The sequence below is a fragment of the Cibotium barometz genome, chromosome 25 (genome assembly GCF_041138505.1).
Source record: "Cibotium barometz isolate CiBa-2024 chromosome 25, ASM4113850v1, whole genome shotgun sequence".
Taxonomy (NCBI): Eukaryota; Viridiplantae; Streptophyta; class Polypodiopsida; order Cyatheales; family Cibotiaceae; genus Cibotium; species Cibotium barometz.
The window spans coordinates 6,984,607-7,006,141 of record NC_141070.1 but is presented as its reverse complement, the minus strand read 5'-3'; the positions used below and the strand labels follow the sequence as shown (position 1 = coordinate 7,006,141).

The window sequence follows — 21,535 nt, the reverse complement described above, 5'->3', positions numbered from 1 at the left end:
ATGGTACGATTGTTGCTGGAAACTGTGGGATCTCTAGACTTCAATATGGGCACAATGGTCTGGTCTCTCCAACTAGCCGAAAAGCCCTCACAGAAAACCACTGGTGAGAGCTCTTGGCATGCTGATGAAGTCTCATGGAAGGGTGGACACCTTGGTGAGCATTCTTTATACCTGTATGGGCGGTGCCCGAGAAGGGTTTGGTACAAGATGAATAAGTTGGGAGATGGAATCGAAAATATTATGCATAAAGCATTTGTATGTGTTTTGACATGCATGAATGACTTGTCTTGATTGCCTGGACAATGCTTGGTATTTTTGCTTGTGATTGTCCATGGGCTTCGGGGATGCCTGGAAACCTGTGGACGCGTATGTGCACACTTGTTTGGGACTATGGCGGTGGTCTTATGTGTTTTGCAGGTGGTAAGTGACTCCAAACTTAATTTACAGCTTATATTTTATTATACTAAGGTTCATGAGTGCAAGTGTTCACATACACTTAAATTTGGGCGGACAATTTATAAAGTGTTCACATACACTTAAGTTTGGAGGACAATTTTTTAAAGTGTTCACATCAAAAGGACTAGTTTTTAATAAAACTTGGCCATTACTCAAAGTGGGCAGCCCAGAGACAAAAAAGCTCCACGAGTTGCTATTCTGGGGGGGCCAAAATCAGCTAGGCGCCCCCCTTTCCAGTTGTTTTTGGCGATGGAACATCTTGGGCTTGAGACAGTTTTCAATGGAGCATGCAAAAGAACTAGGACTGGTCGACTGCTGTACAGCAGGTTTCTGGGCTGAGTTTTCATGCTCCGAAGGCTCGGGATTCAAGGCAAACAACAGGGCACCCGTATCATGTCTTTGGGTGACCTGTACAGCATGTTTGTGGGCTGAAAACAGTGCTGTTCAGACCAATTCAGCAACGTTCTTCATGATAGATTTGAAGGCTCTAATCCTATGTGAAGCTTGTGGCTCTAAGGGTGGAACCTTCGGGTGGCCAAAGCCAGGGTTTTCATGGTTGGTTATTCAGGACAACACCACTGCCAGAGGGTGTGATCACATACTAGAGTGTGGCTGTGCCCGAGGAACTCTTGGAAGCTTGAGTTTGAGGACTCAGGCAATTGTTTGATTTGTTTTCATCTTATTCTGGATGTATCTAGTGCCAGTTTGAAGAGTGTTTACTCTCTAGCATCCATTCTCTTGTATTGGAACACTCTGTTGGTAATAAAGATACCTCGGGGGGGGGGGGGGGGGGGGGGGGGGGGGGTTGGGGGGGCTGGCCCAACTTCACCCCCTAGTGCTGTGGTTTTGTGTAGGTTTTCATATTGTTGTTTCAGTGGTATCAAAGTATGATGATGATGTTGTCAGCAGATGCTATGATGTTATGTATGGGATAATGTTTTCTGTGCACACGCTTCCCTATTTGTGACAGTGGTATTAGAGCTTCGGTTCTCTAGCCTGTGGTAAGTCCCCTTGTTGAGGGTAGGAGATAAGAGCGTTCCGGGCAGCACAGAAGATTACTGTGTTGGCAGAAATTTTTGATCTACAATCATGGCTGATCATGTGAGTGATGATGAGCATGTGATGAATACACCCAACAGACAGATGCAGGATGAGGTGCCCAGGGATGTACAAAACACCTCACTTGCCACACAACTTATGGATGTATTGTCTGAGTTGGAAACTTTGAGACGCCAAGTTAGGCGATATCGTGATGAGACTGCAACATTGAGAGCCATATAGGAAGATCCAGATGTACAGAGGGTTTTGCAGTCTAAGAGAAAGAGTAATACAGATGGTGAGGTCTTCAAGGCCATAGCTGCCCCGTTGGGATATCCGAATCCCAAGGAACTGGCCAAATCTTATTTGCAAGAAAAAGGAGAGATGAAGAAGGATGTATCTCATCATGCCACTCATACAAACTCTAAGGAGTCTGATGATGCTTCCTCTCGTTCTCGTCATGCCTCTCGAAAACAGGAACACTCCAAGCATGAAGGCTCTTCTCATTCTCGGAGTAAGGGAGACAGATCTGTTTCTCCTTATAGGTTACGCAGCAAGAAGACGACCCGAGAATTTAAATCGGGAGATAAGGACATAAAGTTTGAAAATTTTCATGGAAAGATGGATACTACAAAGGCTCTTTCTTTCGTCAGGCAATTTGAGATAGCTTTTTGTGATGGAGACTTCACAAAGAAGTCTAATCTGCGACATGTCGGCATGCACTTGAAAGATACGGCCAATGATTGGGGGGAAAAGTTGTTGGATGGCACTGCAGCTCTCTCTTGGACTGACTTTAAGAGGCAGTTTTATGCATAGTTTTTGCCATCGAACTTTGCTAAGAATGTGAAGAAGGAATGGGATTGGCGTCAACAGGAAGAGGGAGAGTTTGTGCAAACTTATGTGGGCAAATTTTGGAAGGTGCTGTTGAAGGTAACCCCCTTCATGTCTCTTGATGAAGAAAATAAAGTTTGAAGCTGGCTTGCACTCTGTAATATAGGACAGCCTGGAGGTGTACCCGAATCAGACTCTTCAAAAGCTCATTCATTCGGCTACTGTGGCGGAACGGTTGCATGTTTTGCCCAAAAACAGGCCATTTTCAGATTCATATAAAGGCAAGAAGAGGGCTGGTTATGACCAGAAAAAGGAGTAGCCGCCCCCTAAAGGTGACCAAAAAGGTTCTTCAGATACAAAGGAAGGCTCGTCTAAGAAGCCGGGAGTAAATTCTTTGACCATGGGTTGTCCAAACAGCAGAGGCTTGAGTATGTACGAGATGGGAAATGTTTTGGATGTGGCAGCAAGGACCACTTGTATCTTAAGTGAATCCCAAGAATACAGGAGATAAAGCTAAGAAGCCTAATGTGAATGTGATTCCCGATGTTCACGGAAATACGGGGCAGCCTGTTGAGAGCAGAACCATATGCAAGGCTTGGGGGCAACTGAAGGATTAGCCCGCTCTTTTCCTTTTTGATGATGCATCCATAGATAACTTCATCTCTGAAGAGATGGCTACAGCTATTGGGTTAAATGTATCAAATTATGGTATGCAAATGAATGCTGATGCTGCTTTTGCTTGTAAAGGGGTTAATGTAACTCCTATCATTGGGGAACTCCGCATCCATATCCAGGGCTACCTAGATCATGAGAGCTTTTTGGTTGCTCCACTTACGGGATGTGATGTATTGTTGGGAATGCCTTGGCATGCTCGTATGGAGCCGAAGGACTATAAGTCCAAGAAAATTTCCTTCTCAAAGAATGAGGAAGAACATAGAGAACACCTGGCGACAGTTTTTGAAGAGCTCAGACAACATAAGCTCTACATAAATGGTAAGAAGAGTGAATTCTTCTTATCTGAGATTCATTATCTTGGTCATATTGTATCCAAGGATGGGGTACGCATGGATCCAAGCAAAATACAGGCTATTCAGGATTGGCCGGAGTTGAATTCGGTTCACCAAGTTAGAAGTTTTCTTGGATTATGTGCATATTATAGGAGGTTTATCAGACACTTCTATGAGATTGCCTCACCTTTGCATGATCTCACTAAGAAGAAAGCTGTCTTTACGTGGAATGATGTAGAGAAGGAAGCTTTCCATAAGCTGAAAGCTTGTATCATATCAGGACCAATATTGATTATTTTGGATTTACATAAACCCTTCTCAGTTGAGTGTGATGCATGTGGGGACAACATTGGAGTTGTTTTGAATTAGGAAGGACATGCCATAGCTTTTGAGAGCAGGCGTCTTCAACATGCAGAGCTCCACTTACAGGTTTATGAAAAGGAGCTATTGGCAGTGATTCATGCCCTTACTGTATGGAAGCATTATCTTCTTAGGGCTGAATTTGTTGTCAAAACAGATCATCCCGCACTTGGATGCCACGTAGACATTTCTGTACAGAAGGTGCAGGACCTGGGATGGTGAACTGGTCCCATGTGAGCCCAGTCCGGGACGAGTCAGCCAGGGATCCATCTCAGTCGTCCGAGGTCAGGTGTGCATTGTCCTGCACATGAGTCCAAGGTCAGGTGTGCACTGTCCTGCACATGAAACAGTGCGAGTCCGCGTTGTGAGTCTCCCTCTAGAATGATGTCAGTGGTTCTGTGTATCTGGTATGGTACCGGATGCCAAATCACTGAGTAGACTATGTTTAGGACAAGGGGCCAGCCCATAGGGCTACCCCGGATCTGAGTGTGGGCATGGGAATGGTGTAGAACCACCCCCATGAGGGTCAGGCAGGCCCAGGCTGAACCCACCAGCCATGGAAGGGCTGTGGGACAGCCCTAGGGCAAAGATAAGGCTTTTTTCAGGAGCATACAGCCTTTAAGTGGCTGTATGGCATGTATGGGGCAGCCCATACAGGCTGCCCAGCTTTGGGATTGTGGGCAAAAGATGTGCCCAGCCCTTAAGAAGCAGGCACCTGATGACCAGCCAGCCAGGAAGTGATGCGCAGGATTTATGGGGATTTTTTCCAGCATTTAATGAGATTTTTCAGCATTAAATGCTGAATATCCAATCGTGGGACATATCTGATGCTGGCCGCCTGCCCTTATGCTGGCTGACTGCCCCTGAAGGGTAGTATAAATAGAAGAGAGCCATAATCCCATCATTCATCTCAGTTTTCACCAAGTGCTCAAGCCAATCAAGGGCCAGTCAAGCCAAGGAGATTGCCAAGCAAAGGGGTGGACTTCTGAAGGTCAAGAGCAGGGATTTCCCAGCCAAGAAAAGGTCAAGTTTTCTGTATTTGTTTTCAGATTTACATCATTCTAATAAAGCAAATACACCATCCGTGGTGGGGGCCCTACAGAGGGTAATTGGGACCCAATACTATGTCGATATTCTTGGCCCAGATTTTCAAGCATCATGGTATGCCTAAGACTATTGTGGGAGATCGGGATCCGAGAACCACAAGTTTATTTTGGCGGGCTTTATTTTATAATATGGTCACAAAGCTGAATTTTTCATCAGCTTATCATCCTCAGACGGATGGGCAGAGTGAAATTGCAAATGCTTTGGGGACGCCTGGAAACCCTGTGGACGCGTATGTGCACACCTGTTTGGGACTAAGGTGGTGGTCTTATGTGTTTTGCCGGTGGTAAGTGACTCCAAACTCAATTTACAGCTTATATTTTATTATACTAAGGTTTATGAGTGTAGGTGTTCACATACACTTGAATTTGGGTTGACAAATTATGATGTGTTCACATGCACTTAAGTTTGGGAGGACAATTTTTAAAGCGTTCACATCAAAAGGACCATTTTTTAATAAAACTTAAGTTTGGGAGGACAATTTTTTAAAGTGTTCACATCAAAAGGACCAGTTTTTAATAAAACTTGGCCATTATTCAAAGTGGGCAGCCCATCTAGCCAAAAAAGCTCCACGAGTTGCTATTTTGGGGGGGAAGGGCCAAAATCAGCTAGGTGCCCCCATTTCCAGCTGTTTTTGGTGGTGGAACATCCTAGGCTTGAGACAATTGTCAATGGAGCATGCAAAAGAACTTGGGAGAGCTGGTCGACTATGGACAGGGCTGCTATATAGCTGGTTGCTTGCCTCCATGGCTGCTATAGGAAAAAGCGATTCTTCTCTCTCTCTCTCTCTCTCTCTCTCTCTCTCTCTCTCTCTCGAAGCAGGCGACCACTTATGGCCTCTCTACAGGGCTGGTTGACCGCTGTACAACAGGTTTCTGGGCTGAGTTTTCATGCTCTGAAGGCTGGGGATTCAAGGCAAACAACAGGGCACGCGTATCATCTCTTTGGGTGACATGTACAGCATGTTTGTGGGCTGAAAACAGTGCTGTTCAGACCAATTCAGCAACATTCTCCGCAATGGATTTGAAGGCAAACAATCTCTAATCCTACGTGAAGCCTGTAGCTCTAAGGGTGGAACCTTCGGGTGGCGAGAGCCAATCATGGCTAGTTATTTGGGACAACACCACTGCTAGAGGGTGTGATCACGTACTAGAGTGTGGTTGTGCCCTAGGAACTCTTGAGTTCAAGGACTCAGGCAATTGTTTGATTTGTTTTCATCTTATTCTGGATGTATTTGGTACCAATTTGAAGAGTGTTTACTCTCGGGCATCCGTTCTCTTGTACTGGAACACTCTGCTGGTAATAAAGATACCTCAGGGGGGGGCTGGCCCAACTTCAGCCCCTAGTGCTTTGTTTTTGTGTAGGTTTTCATATTGTTGTTTCAGTGGTATCAAAGTATGATGATGATGTTGTCAGATGCTATGATGTTATGTATGGGATAATGTTTTCTGTGCACACACTTCCTTATTTGTGAAAGATACCAATTGTAAAGCACCTGTCAATAAGAGAATTGCATAGCAGAGATAGAGGTACAAGCAGAAGCTTTATTACAAACACCTTATAGGAGGTGGCCTTGAAAGCCGAGGCTCACTACCAAAGGATGACCAAGTTACAGAGCTACACCACACACGCACACACGTGTAGAGGGAAAAGCACACTCTCGATCGCACTTTGAAAACGAGTAGAGAGAGTGATTCGCAATGAGTAGAACCCTCCCTCGAGGGTCCCTATTTATAGGTCCTTGGCAAGTCGTCGAGTCCTGGTCAGCCTGTTAGTTGGATGGGGATGGTCGGGTGCCACACTGCCATGTCACCCGCCGCTGTGGTCGGATCCTAGTCGGATGGGGTTGTCAGAATGGTGGTTCGCTTGGCGGAGTGTCACCATTTGGCCACCCAATTGGCCCACTCGTACTTTTTTATTATATATGTACATTGGATTCGTGTCCATGGTAGTTGCATATGCCGGGGATTGATGGCACTCATGTGATACTGTGGACTTGACTTTCCGTTGGGGCTTGTGTCTGTGTGTACATGCCTTGAGTCCACACCAATGCTGCATTGCATAGCATATGAATTTGCATGCTGTTTTCATGCTTGCCTGACCAATGTGTAGTTCCGGGTAAGGGGACACCCGCCCATGAACCGTTTGTGTGAAATTGTCTGCTAACATGGTTATATGGCATTTGACAAGTGGTAAGTATTGGTCATAAACCTAGCCTTAGAAATTAGCATTAATTTATAAGTGACTGTGTACACACTTCATTAAGCTTTGGGCGATCAAAACTCACTTATAAATCATGACCAGCCTTGTGTTCGCACACACTGATGTCCCGAGGTTGACAAAACTCAATGCCCACCGCCCAGACCTTATCCCCTTTGCACAAAGGGAGCAACCAGCCATGTGTCCATCCCAGCTTGCACCACAAGTCACTTGTTCTCTCTACCTGACACCTAGAGTGGACATCTCACCATCTCTCTTCCCTCTCTCTAGAAGTAGGCGTCCTCTTCATGACACCTTTTTGGTTGTATTTTTTGCACTTTTTCCTTCCCAACTTCATATCCAAGCTTGCTAGTGTGTTTTCCAAGCTTCCTAGATTGTTTCCAGGCGGTGTTCACTTTCCCACACACTCCCAATGACTGAAATTCAGCAAAACAGGTCTTATTTTTGTTGTAATTTCTGGTCTTTTTGTTGAAAACCCTAATTTCAGCCGTCCTTTCTCAAGTTGAACCATAGGGAAAGCTTTCCCAGGGTTCCCTTCATCCACTTGAAGACTTTTGTCACGAAGGATCGCGATACATTGAAGATTTCAACACTCCAAACGAAGACTTCCGCTGTCATCGACTCTACTTGCAATTGGTAAGCTTTGATGCTTAAATATGGAAGCAAGTAGTAGGAGGGAGGAGCAAGATTCCATGTTCACATACCCTGTGTAGTGTTCTCTTGTCCTATGTTCTCTCAGATTGTTGCTACCATGTGTTGGTGGAACAATAGAGATCAGATGGTAAGGATCATGGGCACTTGAGACGGTAGTGTAGTTGTAAGTCTACACCGACAACCACATTGTTTGTAATACTGTATTCATATACGTTGGTATGGAAATCTAGTTAGAAATACCTATGACACTATGTAACTTGGTTGAACACAATGCTAATCAATACACTTAAATACACCAAGATTTAATGGACAACATGCTTAATACAAGAAATAATTTGTTGAATTGACAAGAGATGCACAATGAGCCGGAACGGCCAGTCCCTCCCTCAAATAAAGTATTTTGAACTTGGGAGAATCAAGTACATGATGGCACCATTTAGCCACTCAATTGGTCCACTTGTGCTTTCTCGTTATGTATGTACATTGGATTGGCGTGCATGGCAGTTGCATAATGTCGGGGATTGATGCCACTCATGTGATACACTGGACTTGGCTCTCCGTTGGGATGAGCCTGTGTGTACATGCCCAAAAATGCGTGGAGGATTGGTATTCCATTGGGTCCGGTGCCTCGTGTACTTACCTTGAGCACGTCTATTTTGGTATAGTCTCATGAACGTGGATTGTCCATACCAATGCTGCATTGCGTAGCATCTTAATGTGCTTGCTTGCAATTGCATTTGCATGCTGTTTTGATGCTTGCTTGACCAATGTGTAGTTCCGCTGACATGGTTATGTGGCATGTGACAGGTGGTAAGTATTGGTCATAAACCTAGCCTTAGAAATTAGCATTAATTTATAAGTGAGTGTGTACACACTTCATTAAGTTTTGGGCGACCAAAACTCACTTATAAATTATGACCAAGCTTGTGTTCGCACACACTGATGTCCCGAGGTGGACAAAACTCAATGCCCACTGCCCAGACCTTATCCCCTTTGTACAAAGGGAGCAACCAACCATGTGTCCATTCCAGCTTGCACCACAAGTTACTTGTCCTCTCTACCTGACACTTGGGAGTGGACATCTCACGATCTCTCTTCCTTGTCTCTCTAGAAGTAGGCGCCCCCTTCATGAGGCCTTTTTGGCTGTATTTTTTGCACTTTTTACTTCCCAACTCCATATCCAAGCTTGCTTGTGTGTTTTCCAAGCTTCCAAGATTATTTCTACGTGGTGTTCACTCTTCCACACACTCCGAGTGACTGAAATTCAGTAAAACAGCTCTTATTTTTGTTGTAATTTCTGCTCTTTTTGCTGAAAACCCTAATTTCGATCTTCCTTTCTCAAGTTGAACCACAAGGGAAGCTTTCCCAAGGTTTCCTTCATCCGCTTGAAGACTCTTGTCGCAAAGGATCGCAACAGATTGAAGATTCAACACTCCAAACGCTTCCATCGCGGGGAATACTTCTGCTGCCATTAACTCTACTTGCAATTGGTAATCATTGTGCTTAAATATGGAAGAAAGTAGCAGGAGGGAGGAGCAAGACTCCATGTTCACATACCCTACTTGTCCTACGTTCTCTCTTGCAGATTGTTGTTACCATGTGTTGGTGTCACCAGCCTGGACATTTCCCAGTCTGAAAGGGGTCTGGTGGACTCCAGGATGTTTAAATATTTGGAAAGTACAAGCTTTGGGAATGGGGGATTATCCTAGCATACAAAGGACCACACTCCTAAAATTTAGGAGAGTTGCTATTTTTGGCCCGACTCCGATGGAAATTCTGTTCGCGTCATTACATCTGGAATTGAGCAGATACCAAGAGTTGGCAAAGTGCCTATGACAGAACGTCTACCAGTTGGGATATTTTTAGAGATAAAGTTTATGGAAGTTCCCATCTCTTGGATTGGGACATGTGGCAAGGAGGTGGACCAAAGTGAGACAAGTGGCTTGACACTTGAAGTGAGACAAGTGGCCTCACACTTGTCACTTCAGCTATTGTGTGGCTCTCCACTTGTCATTGTAGCCTTCTCTTGCCATTTTAGCTCATGGGAGGCCCAAATCTATAAATTGGAGCCCTCTCTCTTCATTAATGGAGGCTCTCTTGCTCCACACTAGTCTCTACCACCGTTACAGGTTGCCCTAATGATGGCTACTCTCTTTCTCTCTCACTTGAAGGCTGCCCATGAAGAATACCGGCTGTTGGGGACTGTTTTGGAGGCTTCCATCGCGAAGAAATACTGAAGGCAAGGGTATTTAATCATTTATTATGATTTCTAGCCATTGTATGTGTTGTACCAGCATTTGTACTTGCTGTACCAGCCACCGCACTTGCTGTACCAGCCACCGCACTTGCTGTACCTGCTGTACCAGCCACCGTACCGGCTATACCACCCATTGTACCTATTGTACCAGTCCTTGTACTGGCTGTACCAGCTTCTGTACTTGCTGTACCACCCATTGTATCGGTTGTACTAGCTTATGTACTTGTTGTACTTGCTATACCAGCCATTGTACCTACTGTACCAGCTGAATGGAGAGTTGTACTTGCTGTACCCTCTCTATTGCATGAAGACCCGTGGTTTTTGGGGAAGAATCAGTACCCACACGGAGGTATATGGATTATATTGTTGGCTCGGCATTTCTACAGCCTATGTTCCGGCTTGGTAGCCTTGTGTTGGGCTGTGTTATGGCATTTGTATAGGGATAATCCGGCATCTCCCGTGGGGAGAGTAAGGCCCTCAAAGCTTGTACATGATATTATTCTCCTTGGGTAATAAAATACTCCAAGGGGGGGGGTTGGCCCATTCCGGCCTCTATGCGGTGTCACACGTGCAAGCTCCATTTTCAGCATTTGTGGATGTTTTGTCCAGCTTTATGTTTTATGCAAAGTGATGATGGATATGTGTTAAGGTTGTGGCCATGTTTAAATGTTTTAATATGCATCGATGGTATCAACAAGTGTGTCAAAGACCCTAGTCCCCCGGGCACCCGCCGTGAGTTACATTGGTATCAGAGCATAGGCTTTCTTGGAAGCGGAGGCTTCCTTCTATCAATAAGGAAGAGAAAAGATCTCAAGTGGGGACCACACTTACCATCATTGCTGTTAAGCATGGCCAGCCGCTTCATAGCTTATGAAGCAAGAGCAAGAGCAGTAGACAGCTTGTTGATCTAAGGATTTATGAATTCACAGAATTTTATCATGGAAGTGTGAAGTTGGCTTTATGTGCACACGTTTAGCACTCTTTCCATATGGATATTGTGGATTATATTATCAAGCTTACAGACAAGCTATATGGAGATATATCTCAGGATATGTTAAGGATATGGTGACGAGATATTTCTTTTGGCTTCATGACCAACCTGGCAAAGAAAGGCTAAGTATACTTTAGGTTTGCAAAGTTAGTGCTTTTGCTATGAAGTGTTTTTGATGTTCACTAACCCTTGTATAGCTATGCAAGGAGAAAGGTGTTATTGTTTGTCTTGAGATGGTTTCAGGGAAACATTGTTTATGGCTCCCTTTACTGGGATGGATTATATCTATGGAGATTTCTTTCTTGGACGAGATTTATATAGATATTGGGCTTAACAGGCAATTTCTATGGACGAATCTGTCCGAGTTTATAGAGAAGAAATCTTTGGATATCTCATGGATATGATGCTTTTATGGATAAAGTCCACCTCTACTCCAAGGTGTGTGGTGAGCACAGAGTGGATGAGGCCTATCTGGAGGCTTTTCAGTTGCGGTCAACTGATTAGAAGCCGGGGGGAATGTCACAAACCCCTATATTCTAGGGACATGCGGATGCGTGTCAGGCCTAGAAACATGCGGATGCATGTATGTATTATACCTGGGCATGTGTATGGATCATATTAGTGGATGCATATGAGTCCAAGGACATGGCAGGACATTTGTGGACTTTCGAGCGGTGCCCGTGTGGATTCCGGCCATGCACACATGGTGTGTTATGATGGCAGGCGGAATATTTTCAAGTAGCAGAAATGCTTATGGAACTCCAGGTTATCTATGCCTGCGAGTGATTGTTTTATCTTGTTACTTGAGCCCACCTCTCATCCAAGGTGTGTGGTCAGAGTACCAACACGGAGTGCAAGTGGTAAAGTGGACATGACGGGACTTTTGTCTATGCCAAGGGTCATGTGGACCGATGTCTTGTTGGCAGGAGACTTATTTTGTCTCGCCCATTTACTTGGGACATGGATTATGATATCTGGACTTATGGGATTGTTTTGTCTCGCCCATTTACTTGGGACATGATTATGATATCTGGACTTATGGGACTGTTTTTTTGTCTCGCCCATTTATCTTGGGACATGGATTATGATATATTGGATTTTCGAGACTATCTCGTCTCGCCGACTCGATGGAACATGATTATATCTTGAATATATGGCTTGAAGCTTAAAGTTGCGGAGAACTTTTAAGAAGTTGGGGAGGATGTCACCAGCCTGGACATTTCCCAGTCTGAAAAGGGTCTAGTGGACTCCAGGATGTTTAAATATTTGGAAAGTACAAGCTTTGGGAATGGAGGATTATCCTAGCATACAAAGGACCACACTCCTAAAATTTAGGAGAGTTGCTATTTTTGGCCCGACTCCGATGGAAATTCTGTTCGCGTCATTACATCTGGAATTGAGCAGATACCAAGAGTTGGCAAAGTGCCTATGACAGAATGTCTACCAGTTGGGATATTTTTAGAGATAAAGTTTATGGAAGGACCCATCTCTTGGATTGGGACATGTGGCAAGGAGGTGGACCAAAGTGAGACAAGTGGCCCGACACTTGTTAGAAAAAGGATCAAAGTGAGACAAGTGTCCTCACACTTGTCACTTCAGCTATTGTGTGGCTCTCCACTTGTCATTGTAGCCTTCTCTTGCCATTTTAGCTCATGGGAGGCCCAAATCTATAAATTGGAGCCCTCTCTCTTCATTAATGGAGGCTCTCTTGCTCCACACTAGCCTCTACTACCGTTACAGGTTGCCCTAATGATGGCTACTCTCTTTCTCTCTCACTTGAAGGCTGCCCATGAAGAATACCGGCTGTTGGGGACTGTTTTGGAGGCTTCCATCGCGAAGAAATACTGAAGGCAAGGGTATTCAATCATTTATTATGATTTCTAGCCATTGTATGTGTTGTACCAGCATTTGTTCCTGCTGTACCTGCTGTACCAGCCACCGTACTTGTTGTACCAACCACCGCACTTGCTGTACTTGTTGTACCAGCCATCGTACCGGCTGTACCAGCCATTGTACTTACTGTACTAGTCCTTGTACTGGCTGTACCAGCTTCTGTACTTGCTGTACCACACATTATACTGGCTGTACCAGCTTTTGTACTTATCGTACCTATTGTACCAGCCATCGTACCTGCTGTTCCAGCCACTGTACCGGCTGTACCAGCCATTGTACCCGCTGTACCGGCTGAATGGAGAGTTGTACTTGCTGTACCCTCTCTATTGCATGAAGACCTGTGGTTTTTGGGGAAGAATCAGTACCCACACGGAGGTATATGGATTATATTGTTGGCTCGGCATTTCTACAGCCTATGTTCTGGCTTGGTAGCCTTGTGTTGGGCTGTGTTATGGTATTTGTATAGGGATAATCCGGCATCTCCCGTGGGGAGAGTAAGGCCCTCAAAGCTTGTACATGATATTATTCTCCTTGGGTAATAAAATACTCCAAGGGGGGGGTCGGCCCATTCCGGCCTCTATGCGGTGTCACACGTGCAAGCTCCATTTTCAGCATTTGTGGATGTTTTGTCCAGCTTTATGTTTTATGCAAAGTGATGATGGATATGTGTTAAGGTTGTGGCCATGTTTAAATGTTTTAATATGCATCGATGGTATCAACAAATGTGTCAAAGACCCTAGTCTCCCGGGCACTGTCGCTGCGAGATTCAGTTGGTGGAACAATACAGAGTAGATGGTAGGGAACATGGGCACTTGAGAGGGTGGTGTGAGTTGCAAGTCTACACCGACAACCACATTGTTTGCAATATTGTATTCATATGCATTGCAATGTGTGGAAATCTGGTGAGAAATGCTCATGACACTAAGTAACTTGCTAATCAATACACTTAAATACACCAAGATTTAATGGAGAACATCCTCAATACAAGAAGTAATTTATTGAATTGACAAGAGATGCACAATGCGCTGAAACGGGGATCCCTCCCTCAAATAAAGTATTCTGATCTTGGGAGAATCAAGTACATGTCACCATTTGGCCACCTAATTGGTCCACCCGTGCTTTCTCATTATGTATGTACATTGGATTGGCGTCCATGGCAGTTGTATATGCCGAGGATTGATGCCACTCATGTCATACAGTGGACTTGGCTTTCCGTTGGGATGCGCTTGTGTGTACATGCCCGGAAATGCTTGGAGGATTGGTGTTCCATTGGGTCTAGTACTTCGTGTATTTGCCTGGAGCATGTCTATTTTGGTATAGTCTCATGAACGGGGATTGTCCATACTAATGTTGTATTGCATAGTATGTTTATATGCTTGCTTGCAATTGAACTTGCATGCTGTTTTCATGCTTGCCTGATCAATGTGTAGTTCCGAGTAAGGGGACGCCTGCTCGTGAACCGTGCATGTGAAACTGTCTGTTGACATGGTTATGTGGCATGTGACAGGTGGTAAGTATTGGTCATAAACCTAGCCTTAGAAATTAGCATCAACTTATAAGTGAGTGTGTATACACTTCATTAAGTTTTGGGCGACCAAAACTCACTTATAAATTATGACCAGCCTTGTGTTATAAATTATGACCAGCCTTGTGTTCACACACACTGATGTCCTGAGGTGGATAAAACTCAATGCCCACTGCCCAGATCTTATCCCCTTTGTACAAAGGGAGCAACCAGCCATGTGTCCATCCAAGCTTGCACCACAAGTCACTTGTCCTCTCTACCTAGTACTTAGAGTGGACATCTCACCATCTCTCTTTCCTCTCTCTCTAGAAGTAGGCGCCCCCTTCATGACGCCTTTTTGGCTTTATTTTTTGCACTTTTAACTTTCCAACTCCATATCCAAGCTTGCTAGTGTGTTTTTCAAGCTTCGAAGATTGTTTCCAGGTGCTGTTCACTCTCCCACATACTCCCAATGACTGAAATTCTTATTTTTTTTTTGTAATTTTTGATCTTTTTTGTTGAAAACCCTAATTTCAGCCTTCCGTTCTCAAGTTGAACCATAGGGAAAGCTTTCCCAAGGTTTCCTTCATCCTCTTGAAGACTCTTGTCGCGAAAGATCACGACAGATTGAAGATGTTAACACTCCAAACGCTTCCATCGCGAAGACTTTCGATGTCATCGACTCTACTTGCAATTGGTAAGCTTTGATGCTTAAGTATGGAAGCAAGTAGGAGGACTCCATGTTCACATACCTTGTGTAGTATTCTCTTGTCCTACGTGCTCTCTTGCAGATTGTTGCTACCATGTGTTGGTGGAACAATAGAGAGCAAATGGTAGGGATCATGGGCACTTGAGAGCGTAGTGTGAGTTGCAAGTCTATACTGACAACCACATTGTTTGCAATACTGTATTTATATGCATTGATATGAAAATCTGGTCAGAAATACCCATGACACTGTACTTGATTCTTCCAAGATCAATATACTTTATTTGAGGGAGAGGCCGGCCGTTCCCGGCTCATTGTGTATCTCTTGTCAATTCAGCAAATTACTTCTTGTATTGAGCATGTTGTCCATTAAATCTTGGTGTATTTAAGTGTATTGATTAGCATTGTGTTCAATCAAGTTACATTGGTATTAGATCATATAGTTCTCTTTCACTTCTATCGTGAAAGACGATCACCGCGAGCACTAGCTATCTCCATGCAAGAGGCGGGGATAATAAAATGCATGCTTCCAATGCTTTACAGGATGAGCAAACTCATGTGGTGCACATTAGGAAACAAGAACATGTGGGACAGCTGTCCCGTAGCAAAGAGAAAATGTAGGAAGAAGAGTCCATTGAACTTACTCGTACGTAGGCTCCTTCTTTATGCACAACAAGAAGAATTGAAGCTCTACCGCCGTGAGGATCCATTGGTACATGATCGTTTGAAGGCCGAGAAAGCTGAATCTTATATGGATTGCTCAAGAGTTGCAAATGCGACCAAGGGATGTAGCATGCGCATACTTGGCTTGTACCGAGGATCATAGTCACAAGAAACATTTCGAGGTTTTGTCCCTCAGCTAAGAAACAGCGAGGTTTCGAAAAATCAATAATTTCATAAAGTATAAATACTTAAAGAACTTATAGTAGTCATCTAAAAACATAGTGTAATGATGAAAAAACAGTGTCTTCTCACACATCTTCATCATGGTAATTTTTCTTGTTTAGATGTCACAAGTGGTGAAGGACTCTTAAGACATTGAAGAAGAGAAGACAGAAATTGGAAAAATTTTAAGACATTAAAGGATGGTATATGAAGAGAAAAAGAGGAAAGAAGAGAAAAGGAGAAGAAGAGCAAGGGAGAAGAAGAGAAACGAAGAAGAATAAGAAAATGAAGGAAGGAGGAGTAGAAGTGAAAGAAGTAGCAAAAGATGGAAAAGGGAAGGAGGGAGGCACGAGAAGAAGAGGGAAGGAAGGTGATGAGGAAGATATGGAAGAAAAACAAAAATAAAAAATTTTCGGAAAAATTTGGGGGGTGGAAAAAAACGAAACCTAAAATTTGGACGAAACTATCGTACTAGAGAGGTTTCGAGGTTTTTAAAAACCGTTTTGAAGTTTCGAGGTTTGAGGTTTCGAAAGCTAGAAATGGGTTTTTTTGTTACTATGCTGAGGATGCCTATGTGGAAAAGGCAACCATCCCACATGCCTTGGTATCCCCACAGGTGCTCGAACAAGAACTTATGTCTAAGAGGATGAATCCTCAAGCTATTCGAGAGGAACCATTGGCGACTTCATGCCATGCAGGTGTACCTTATGTAGCCCGTGAAGGATGCAATGTTTATTGCCGTGGTCAAAATGTATATCAAATGCCATTGCCAGGCTCCAGCTGAAAATGTGCATACACAACACATGCAACATGGGTTGTAATTTTCTGTTGGTGCAGGTATTCCACGTATCTCTCATGCCACTCATGCCCTCGAGTGTGCTCGTGAGGGAGAAGCTATGGGTTAAAATGCACCAATGTGTTGAGGGACCAGCCATGCCTCATGCTTATAGGACACATGTATCTATGTCTAATGCATCACCTTTTGTTTCTAAAATGATGCCAGTCACACAGGGGCTGTCCCAATGGACAAACATGCGGGAAAACATGTTGAGATGCAGGCTAATGCATCAAAGTCTCGTGACTTCAAAGTCGGAGACAAATCTGTGACGTTTGACGCACATCATGGGGAATATGATGCGTCAAAGACACTTGCTTTTATTGGCCGGTTTGATATTGCTTTCAGTGATGAGGATTTCACTCAGAAATCCATAATCCAGCATGTAAGCATGTTCATGAAAAGGCACTGCTGCGGCCTGTCCATTGGTGGCTCACAGAGAAGCTCTCATTGAATCCTATTAGATCATGGGAAGAGTTCAAGGAGAGGTTCTATGCCCAATTCTTGCTTCCCAATGCATTGAACGAGATAACAATGAATTGGGATTGGGTGAAGTAGAATGAGAGGGAAACGGTGAATGCATATGTGCAAAAGTTTTGGAAAGTGCTTTTGGAGGTGTCTCCATTTATGCATGTCACCAAGGTTTCAATTGGGATTGCAACCCGCGTACAAAGCGGGACTACAAATGTATCTTGGTCACACCTTATACTAACTAATTGCAGCCGGCACTGCCACTGAGCAATTGGAACTCAAGTTGAGTCGATCCAATAAGGCTAAACCCTCATTTCAAGACAGCCATCTAAAAAGGACCAAAACCAAGATAAAAATGATCCAAAGGTTGAAAATAAGTCTACCAAGAAGCGTCCCTTCCAAGTGAGAGACTATGGTCTCACTCTAGAGCAGAAAAAGCAATATATGAGCGAGGAGAAATGCTTTACTTGTGATAGCACTAAGCATATTACAAATGCATGTCCAAACAAGAAAAAGCGTGATAATGCGAATGCATCAAAGCCCAATGTGCATATGGTTCTGGATGTGCAGGGCAACACTTCACATGATAGCAAAGACATGGTTGTATGTAAAGCTTGGGGACAATTGAAGGATCAGCCCGCTTTGTTCATGTTTGATGATTGTGCAACTTAGAACTTCATATCTACACAGATGGCAGTTGCTTTGGGTATTGAAGTGGAGGACACGGGTTCTTAAATTGAAGCAGGGGTTGCCTTTGTTGGTAAAGAAGTGTAGGTTATGCCTATTATTGGCAAGTTGCGCATACACATTCAAGGCTATGTGAATCATGAGAACTTTCTTGTAGCGTCTTTGAATGGTTGTGATGTATTGCTTGGAAAGCCTTGGCACACACGCATTGATCCGTGTAAGGCTTACAAGACCAACAGGATTACCTTCATGCATAAAGGCTGAGAGCATATGATTGCTGCTCTGGTGAAGAGGGTGATACCATTCCCCTTGTATCTCATGTACAAATTAAGAAAGTAATGAAAAAGAGTGTCTTTGCGTACTTGATTTTTGTATGGGATCATGTTGAAGAAAATAATGTGCATGTAAACACTCTTAGTAATGATAGGCTGAAATTCTTGCAAGAGTACAATGATTGTTTTGCTGATGAGTTACCAAATGAGTTGCCACCTGTATGACCGGAAGATCATCGCATTGATCTTGTGTCAGGTAGCTCACCACCTAATAGGCCAGCCTATCGTGTAAGTGCATCCTAAAAAGAGATCATGAAGTAGGTAAATGAGCTTTTTGAGAACATATTACTATATAAGGTGTCATGTTGAGCATAGGCTCACCTTACAAGTGTCATGTTGATGGGCTCACCTTATATGAGGTTGAATGGGTTTGGACATACATTATTTGCTTGATTGCAGCAAAACGTAACACATAAACCCTACTTATGTGCCAGCTTTGGGTTTTTAATGAGCATCTTGGCTCGTTGTGAGCCCTAGTCCTACCATCAGGATAGGCTTAGGTAAGTCTAGGCAGTTTTGTGTGTGTGACCCCGGCACAATTTTGTAACCCACTTGGAGTTCAGGTGTGTACAGATATCTCGTAGCTTATTAAGCCAAGTGCCGGGCACCAAACATCAGTCTAGATCATGCACGCTGCAGGATGCCGAAGTCAGGAAAGTAGGGCAGCCTATCAGGACAGTGCATAGCTCATCTGAACAGTCTGGGCAGGCCGCCTGTAGGTCAGCCAGGTGGTTGGGCAGGTCAAGTAGCTGTACAGGCAGATTAAGCAGCCAAAGCAGGTCGGTCTGGTTGAGTAAGCTATCTTCACTTCAATCATCCGATCCCAGCTAAAGGACAGGCCAAGCAGAGCATTGTGACAGAAGCAGGTGGCTTGCCCAGGCGAATAGGCCCCCTTTGGCACACTCTTTATACACCATGAATGCAGAACATTATTAAACACATCCATGGTTATTATTACCACAAAATTCCACGTGACTGAAATTAGAGAAATCCGCAATTCTGAAAATAGAGATATCCACATGGACGCCACACTTTATTGCCAAGGAGTATTTAATCTGGTACAAGCTGTGGGGTCTCCCACACTTGGAGAAAGGCCACATTGTCCAGGTACAATCTTTGATATTCCGTTTACAGAAGGGCTTTTAACTTTTGCCCGAAAATACCATGTATATAAACTTATACATGACATGGGCCGACGACCAGGCCTTCTATCGAAAAACATCAATAATACCCATACTCATGGTCTTCAACATATAATAATGCATCAGAACAAACCTTTGACCTCTTCAATGATGTCTTTGAATAACCAGATTCAGCCCCAACAGCAGGTCCGTTTTGAAATTACAGCCGGTGGTACAAGTCAGCAAACAGCAAGTACAGGTGCTAAAACAACAGGTACATGTGTTGGCATAGCTGGTACAACAAGCACTAGAGGCGGTACAACAGGTACAGGTCGGAAAACAGCCAGTACAGTGAGCACATAAACTGATACGGTAGGTACATGCAGGTGCGGCTGCAGTATGATCAAGTTCATGGCAGTACGGTCTTGTACGGAATAATGCAGAGGTATACTGGCTCATGCACAGCAACTGGTGTGACGATGATTAACTGAAGCCCCTCTTAATGTTTTAACCTTATGCTAAGGTTTAGGCACAAAAATAACATGTATATCTATTTGCTGTGCTTTCTTCAGGGTCTACCTCTCTTCCATCAAATTTATGTAATTTCATGCTTCATGAACCTTACTGCTTGCTACAGGCTATCAGGTGCTTATTGATTGAACCTTTTCCTGAGTCTGCTCTGAATGAAGAAGCAGGTAAAATGCTGATGGAGGACTATGAAGCTTATGCTAATTATGCCAGGTATTTAATATGTCGACAACTGAAAATTAGCTTAATCAAGAGGCTTATACAATTTCTTTCTTTTCTACGCTTTCACAGGAACAATAGACTGTTTCAAAAAAATCTATTTTGCTTTTGAGTCTTAACAAGTTAAGCATCGTGAAGTGCAGGCTAATGACTAGTATACATGCCACGGCCTCCAAGTCCAAGATAAAGTCAAGAATGGCAGAATTGAGAGCGGTGAATGCGGGTTCAACAGACTCAGATTTAGCTCTCCCGGCACCCCTTACACAGACGAATGTGAACAGGGATAGTAGTGATGGCGGGTTTTGTTCCTCAGGTGCGGATGCAACTGCTGCCTGCTTGTCCCCTTGCACAAAGAAGCCCAAAAATGAGAATGGGTCAGGGAGAACTCACATGGAGAAAAGGAAATCTGAGCTGAGGAAAAAGAGCTTAAAAAGGCTGTAAAAAGCGGAATTTACACTTCTCTTAGTCTTAGAGTCTGTGCTACTTCATGAGATGTAAGCATATCTCTGTAAACAGCTCCAAGTTGTGCCCAGCTGGTTTATGTTAATTCTTTCTATCGCCTCGCCAGGTGTAATTGCCTGACCAGCTATCGCTCATTCGTGTTTGTGCGCGTGCCTGTTTGTTTTTGTCCTACTCAAGGTCGCTCTATTACCGGAAATTGATAATAACAATTCAAACCACCTCTTAGACATGGATTAAAAAAAGCAATTCTTCAATTGCCCCAAACATAGTAAACTTTCCTGAGCATTAAATCTTCCTCCAAGAAAATCAAACTTCAGTCAAACATGAAAAGCTCTTTTATGCCAACCACCATCATGTATGCACCATGTTGGAAGTCATGAAGACCACTGGAAGAAACTTGTATTGCTACCATGTAAAAAGGCTTCCGAAAAACAAAAAAATTAATGAAGTGCGAAAATACACTTTCCCAACTTCATACTTACATCATACGTGTTGAGTGTATGGTTGAAAAAATCTTTCCTCTTAACCACATCACTATAGTTGCCTCTTGGGGTTTATCGTAGTGCCCTTGCCTCCCAAAAGGGAGGTACGTGGTTTGAATCTACCCACTCCCATAGTGGAAAGTTACTGCAGTATCCACTTGTCCAAAAAAAAAAACAGTTGGAAATCAATGCTTCACTCTCATCATTGCCCCAATGTGTGGGTGATGGGTTCCTCTATTTTGTGAGGCTCCTATATGAGGAGTCGTCGTTGTGTTGAGCATGTAGGTGTCTGACAATTCTCAGTTTAGACACTCGATGTTGGTCATGTGGTCGTATGGCTAGGAGATGGCTTATATAGACTTGATACCATGCGAAGCATGATGCATGAAAGTGTGGGTTGATTATTGATCGTAATCATGGGTAGAAGGAGATTTTCTCGAGACACCTAGTTCTTGGATCGCGGGGCTTAAATGGACATTTTGACGAGCTTAG

At 43.8% G+C, this 21,535-nt stretch overlaps 1 protein-coding gene across 4 annotated transcripts in view; it reads left to right on the top strand.

Moving 5' to 3' along the window:
• The window catches only part of LOC147624199 (ubiquitin-conjugating enzyme E2 22-like), a 57,788-nt gene extending 37,104 nt beyond the window's left edge, over window positions 1-20,684 (top strand). For all 4 annotated transcript variants that reach the window (XM_086819143.1, XM_086819141.1, XM_086819140.1 and 1 more), the window contains exons 6-7: window positions 19,990-20,093; window positions 20,243-20,684. In XM_086819143.1, coding sequence (XP_086675269.1) covers window positions 19,990-20,093; window positions 20,243-20,540 — 402 coding nt within the window. In that variant the 3' untranslated portion in view covers window positions 20,541-20,684. The remainder of the gene's footprint in view (window positions 1-19,989; window positions 20,094-20,242) is intronic.
• Window positions 20,685-21,535: the final 851 nt, after the last annotated feature.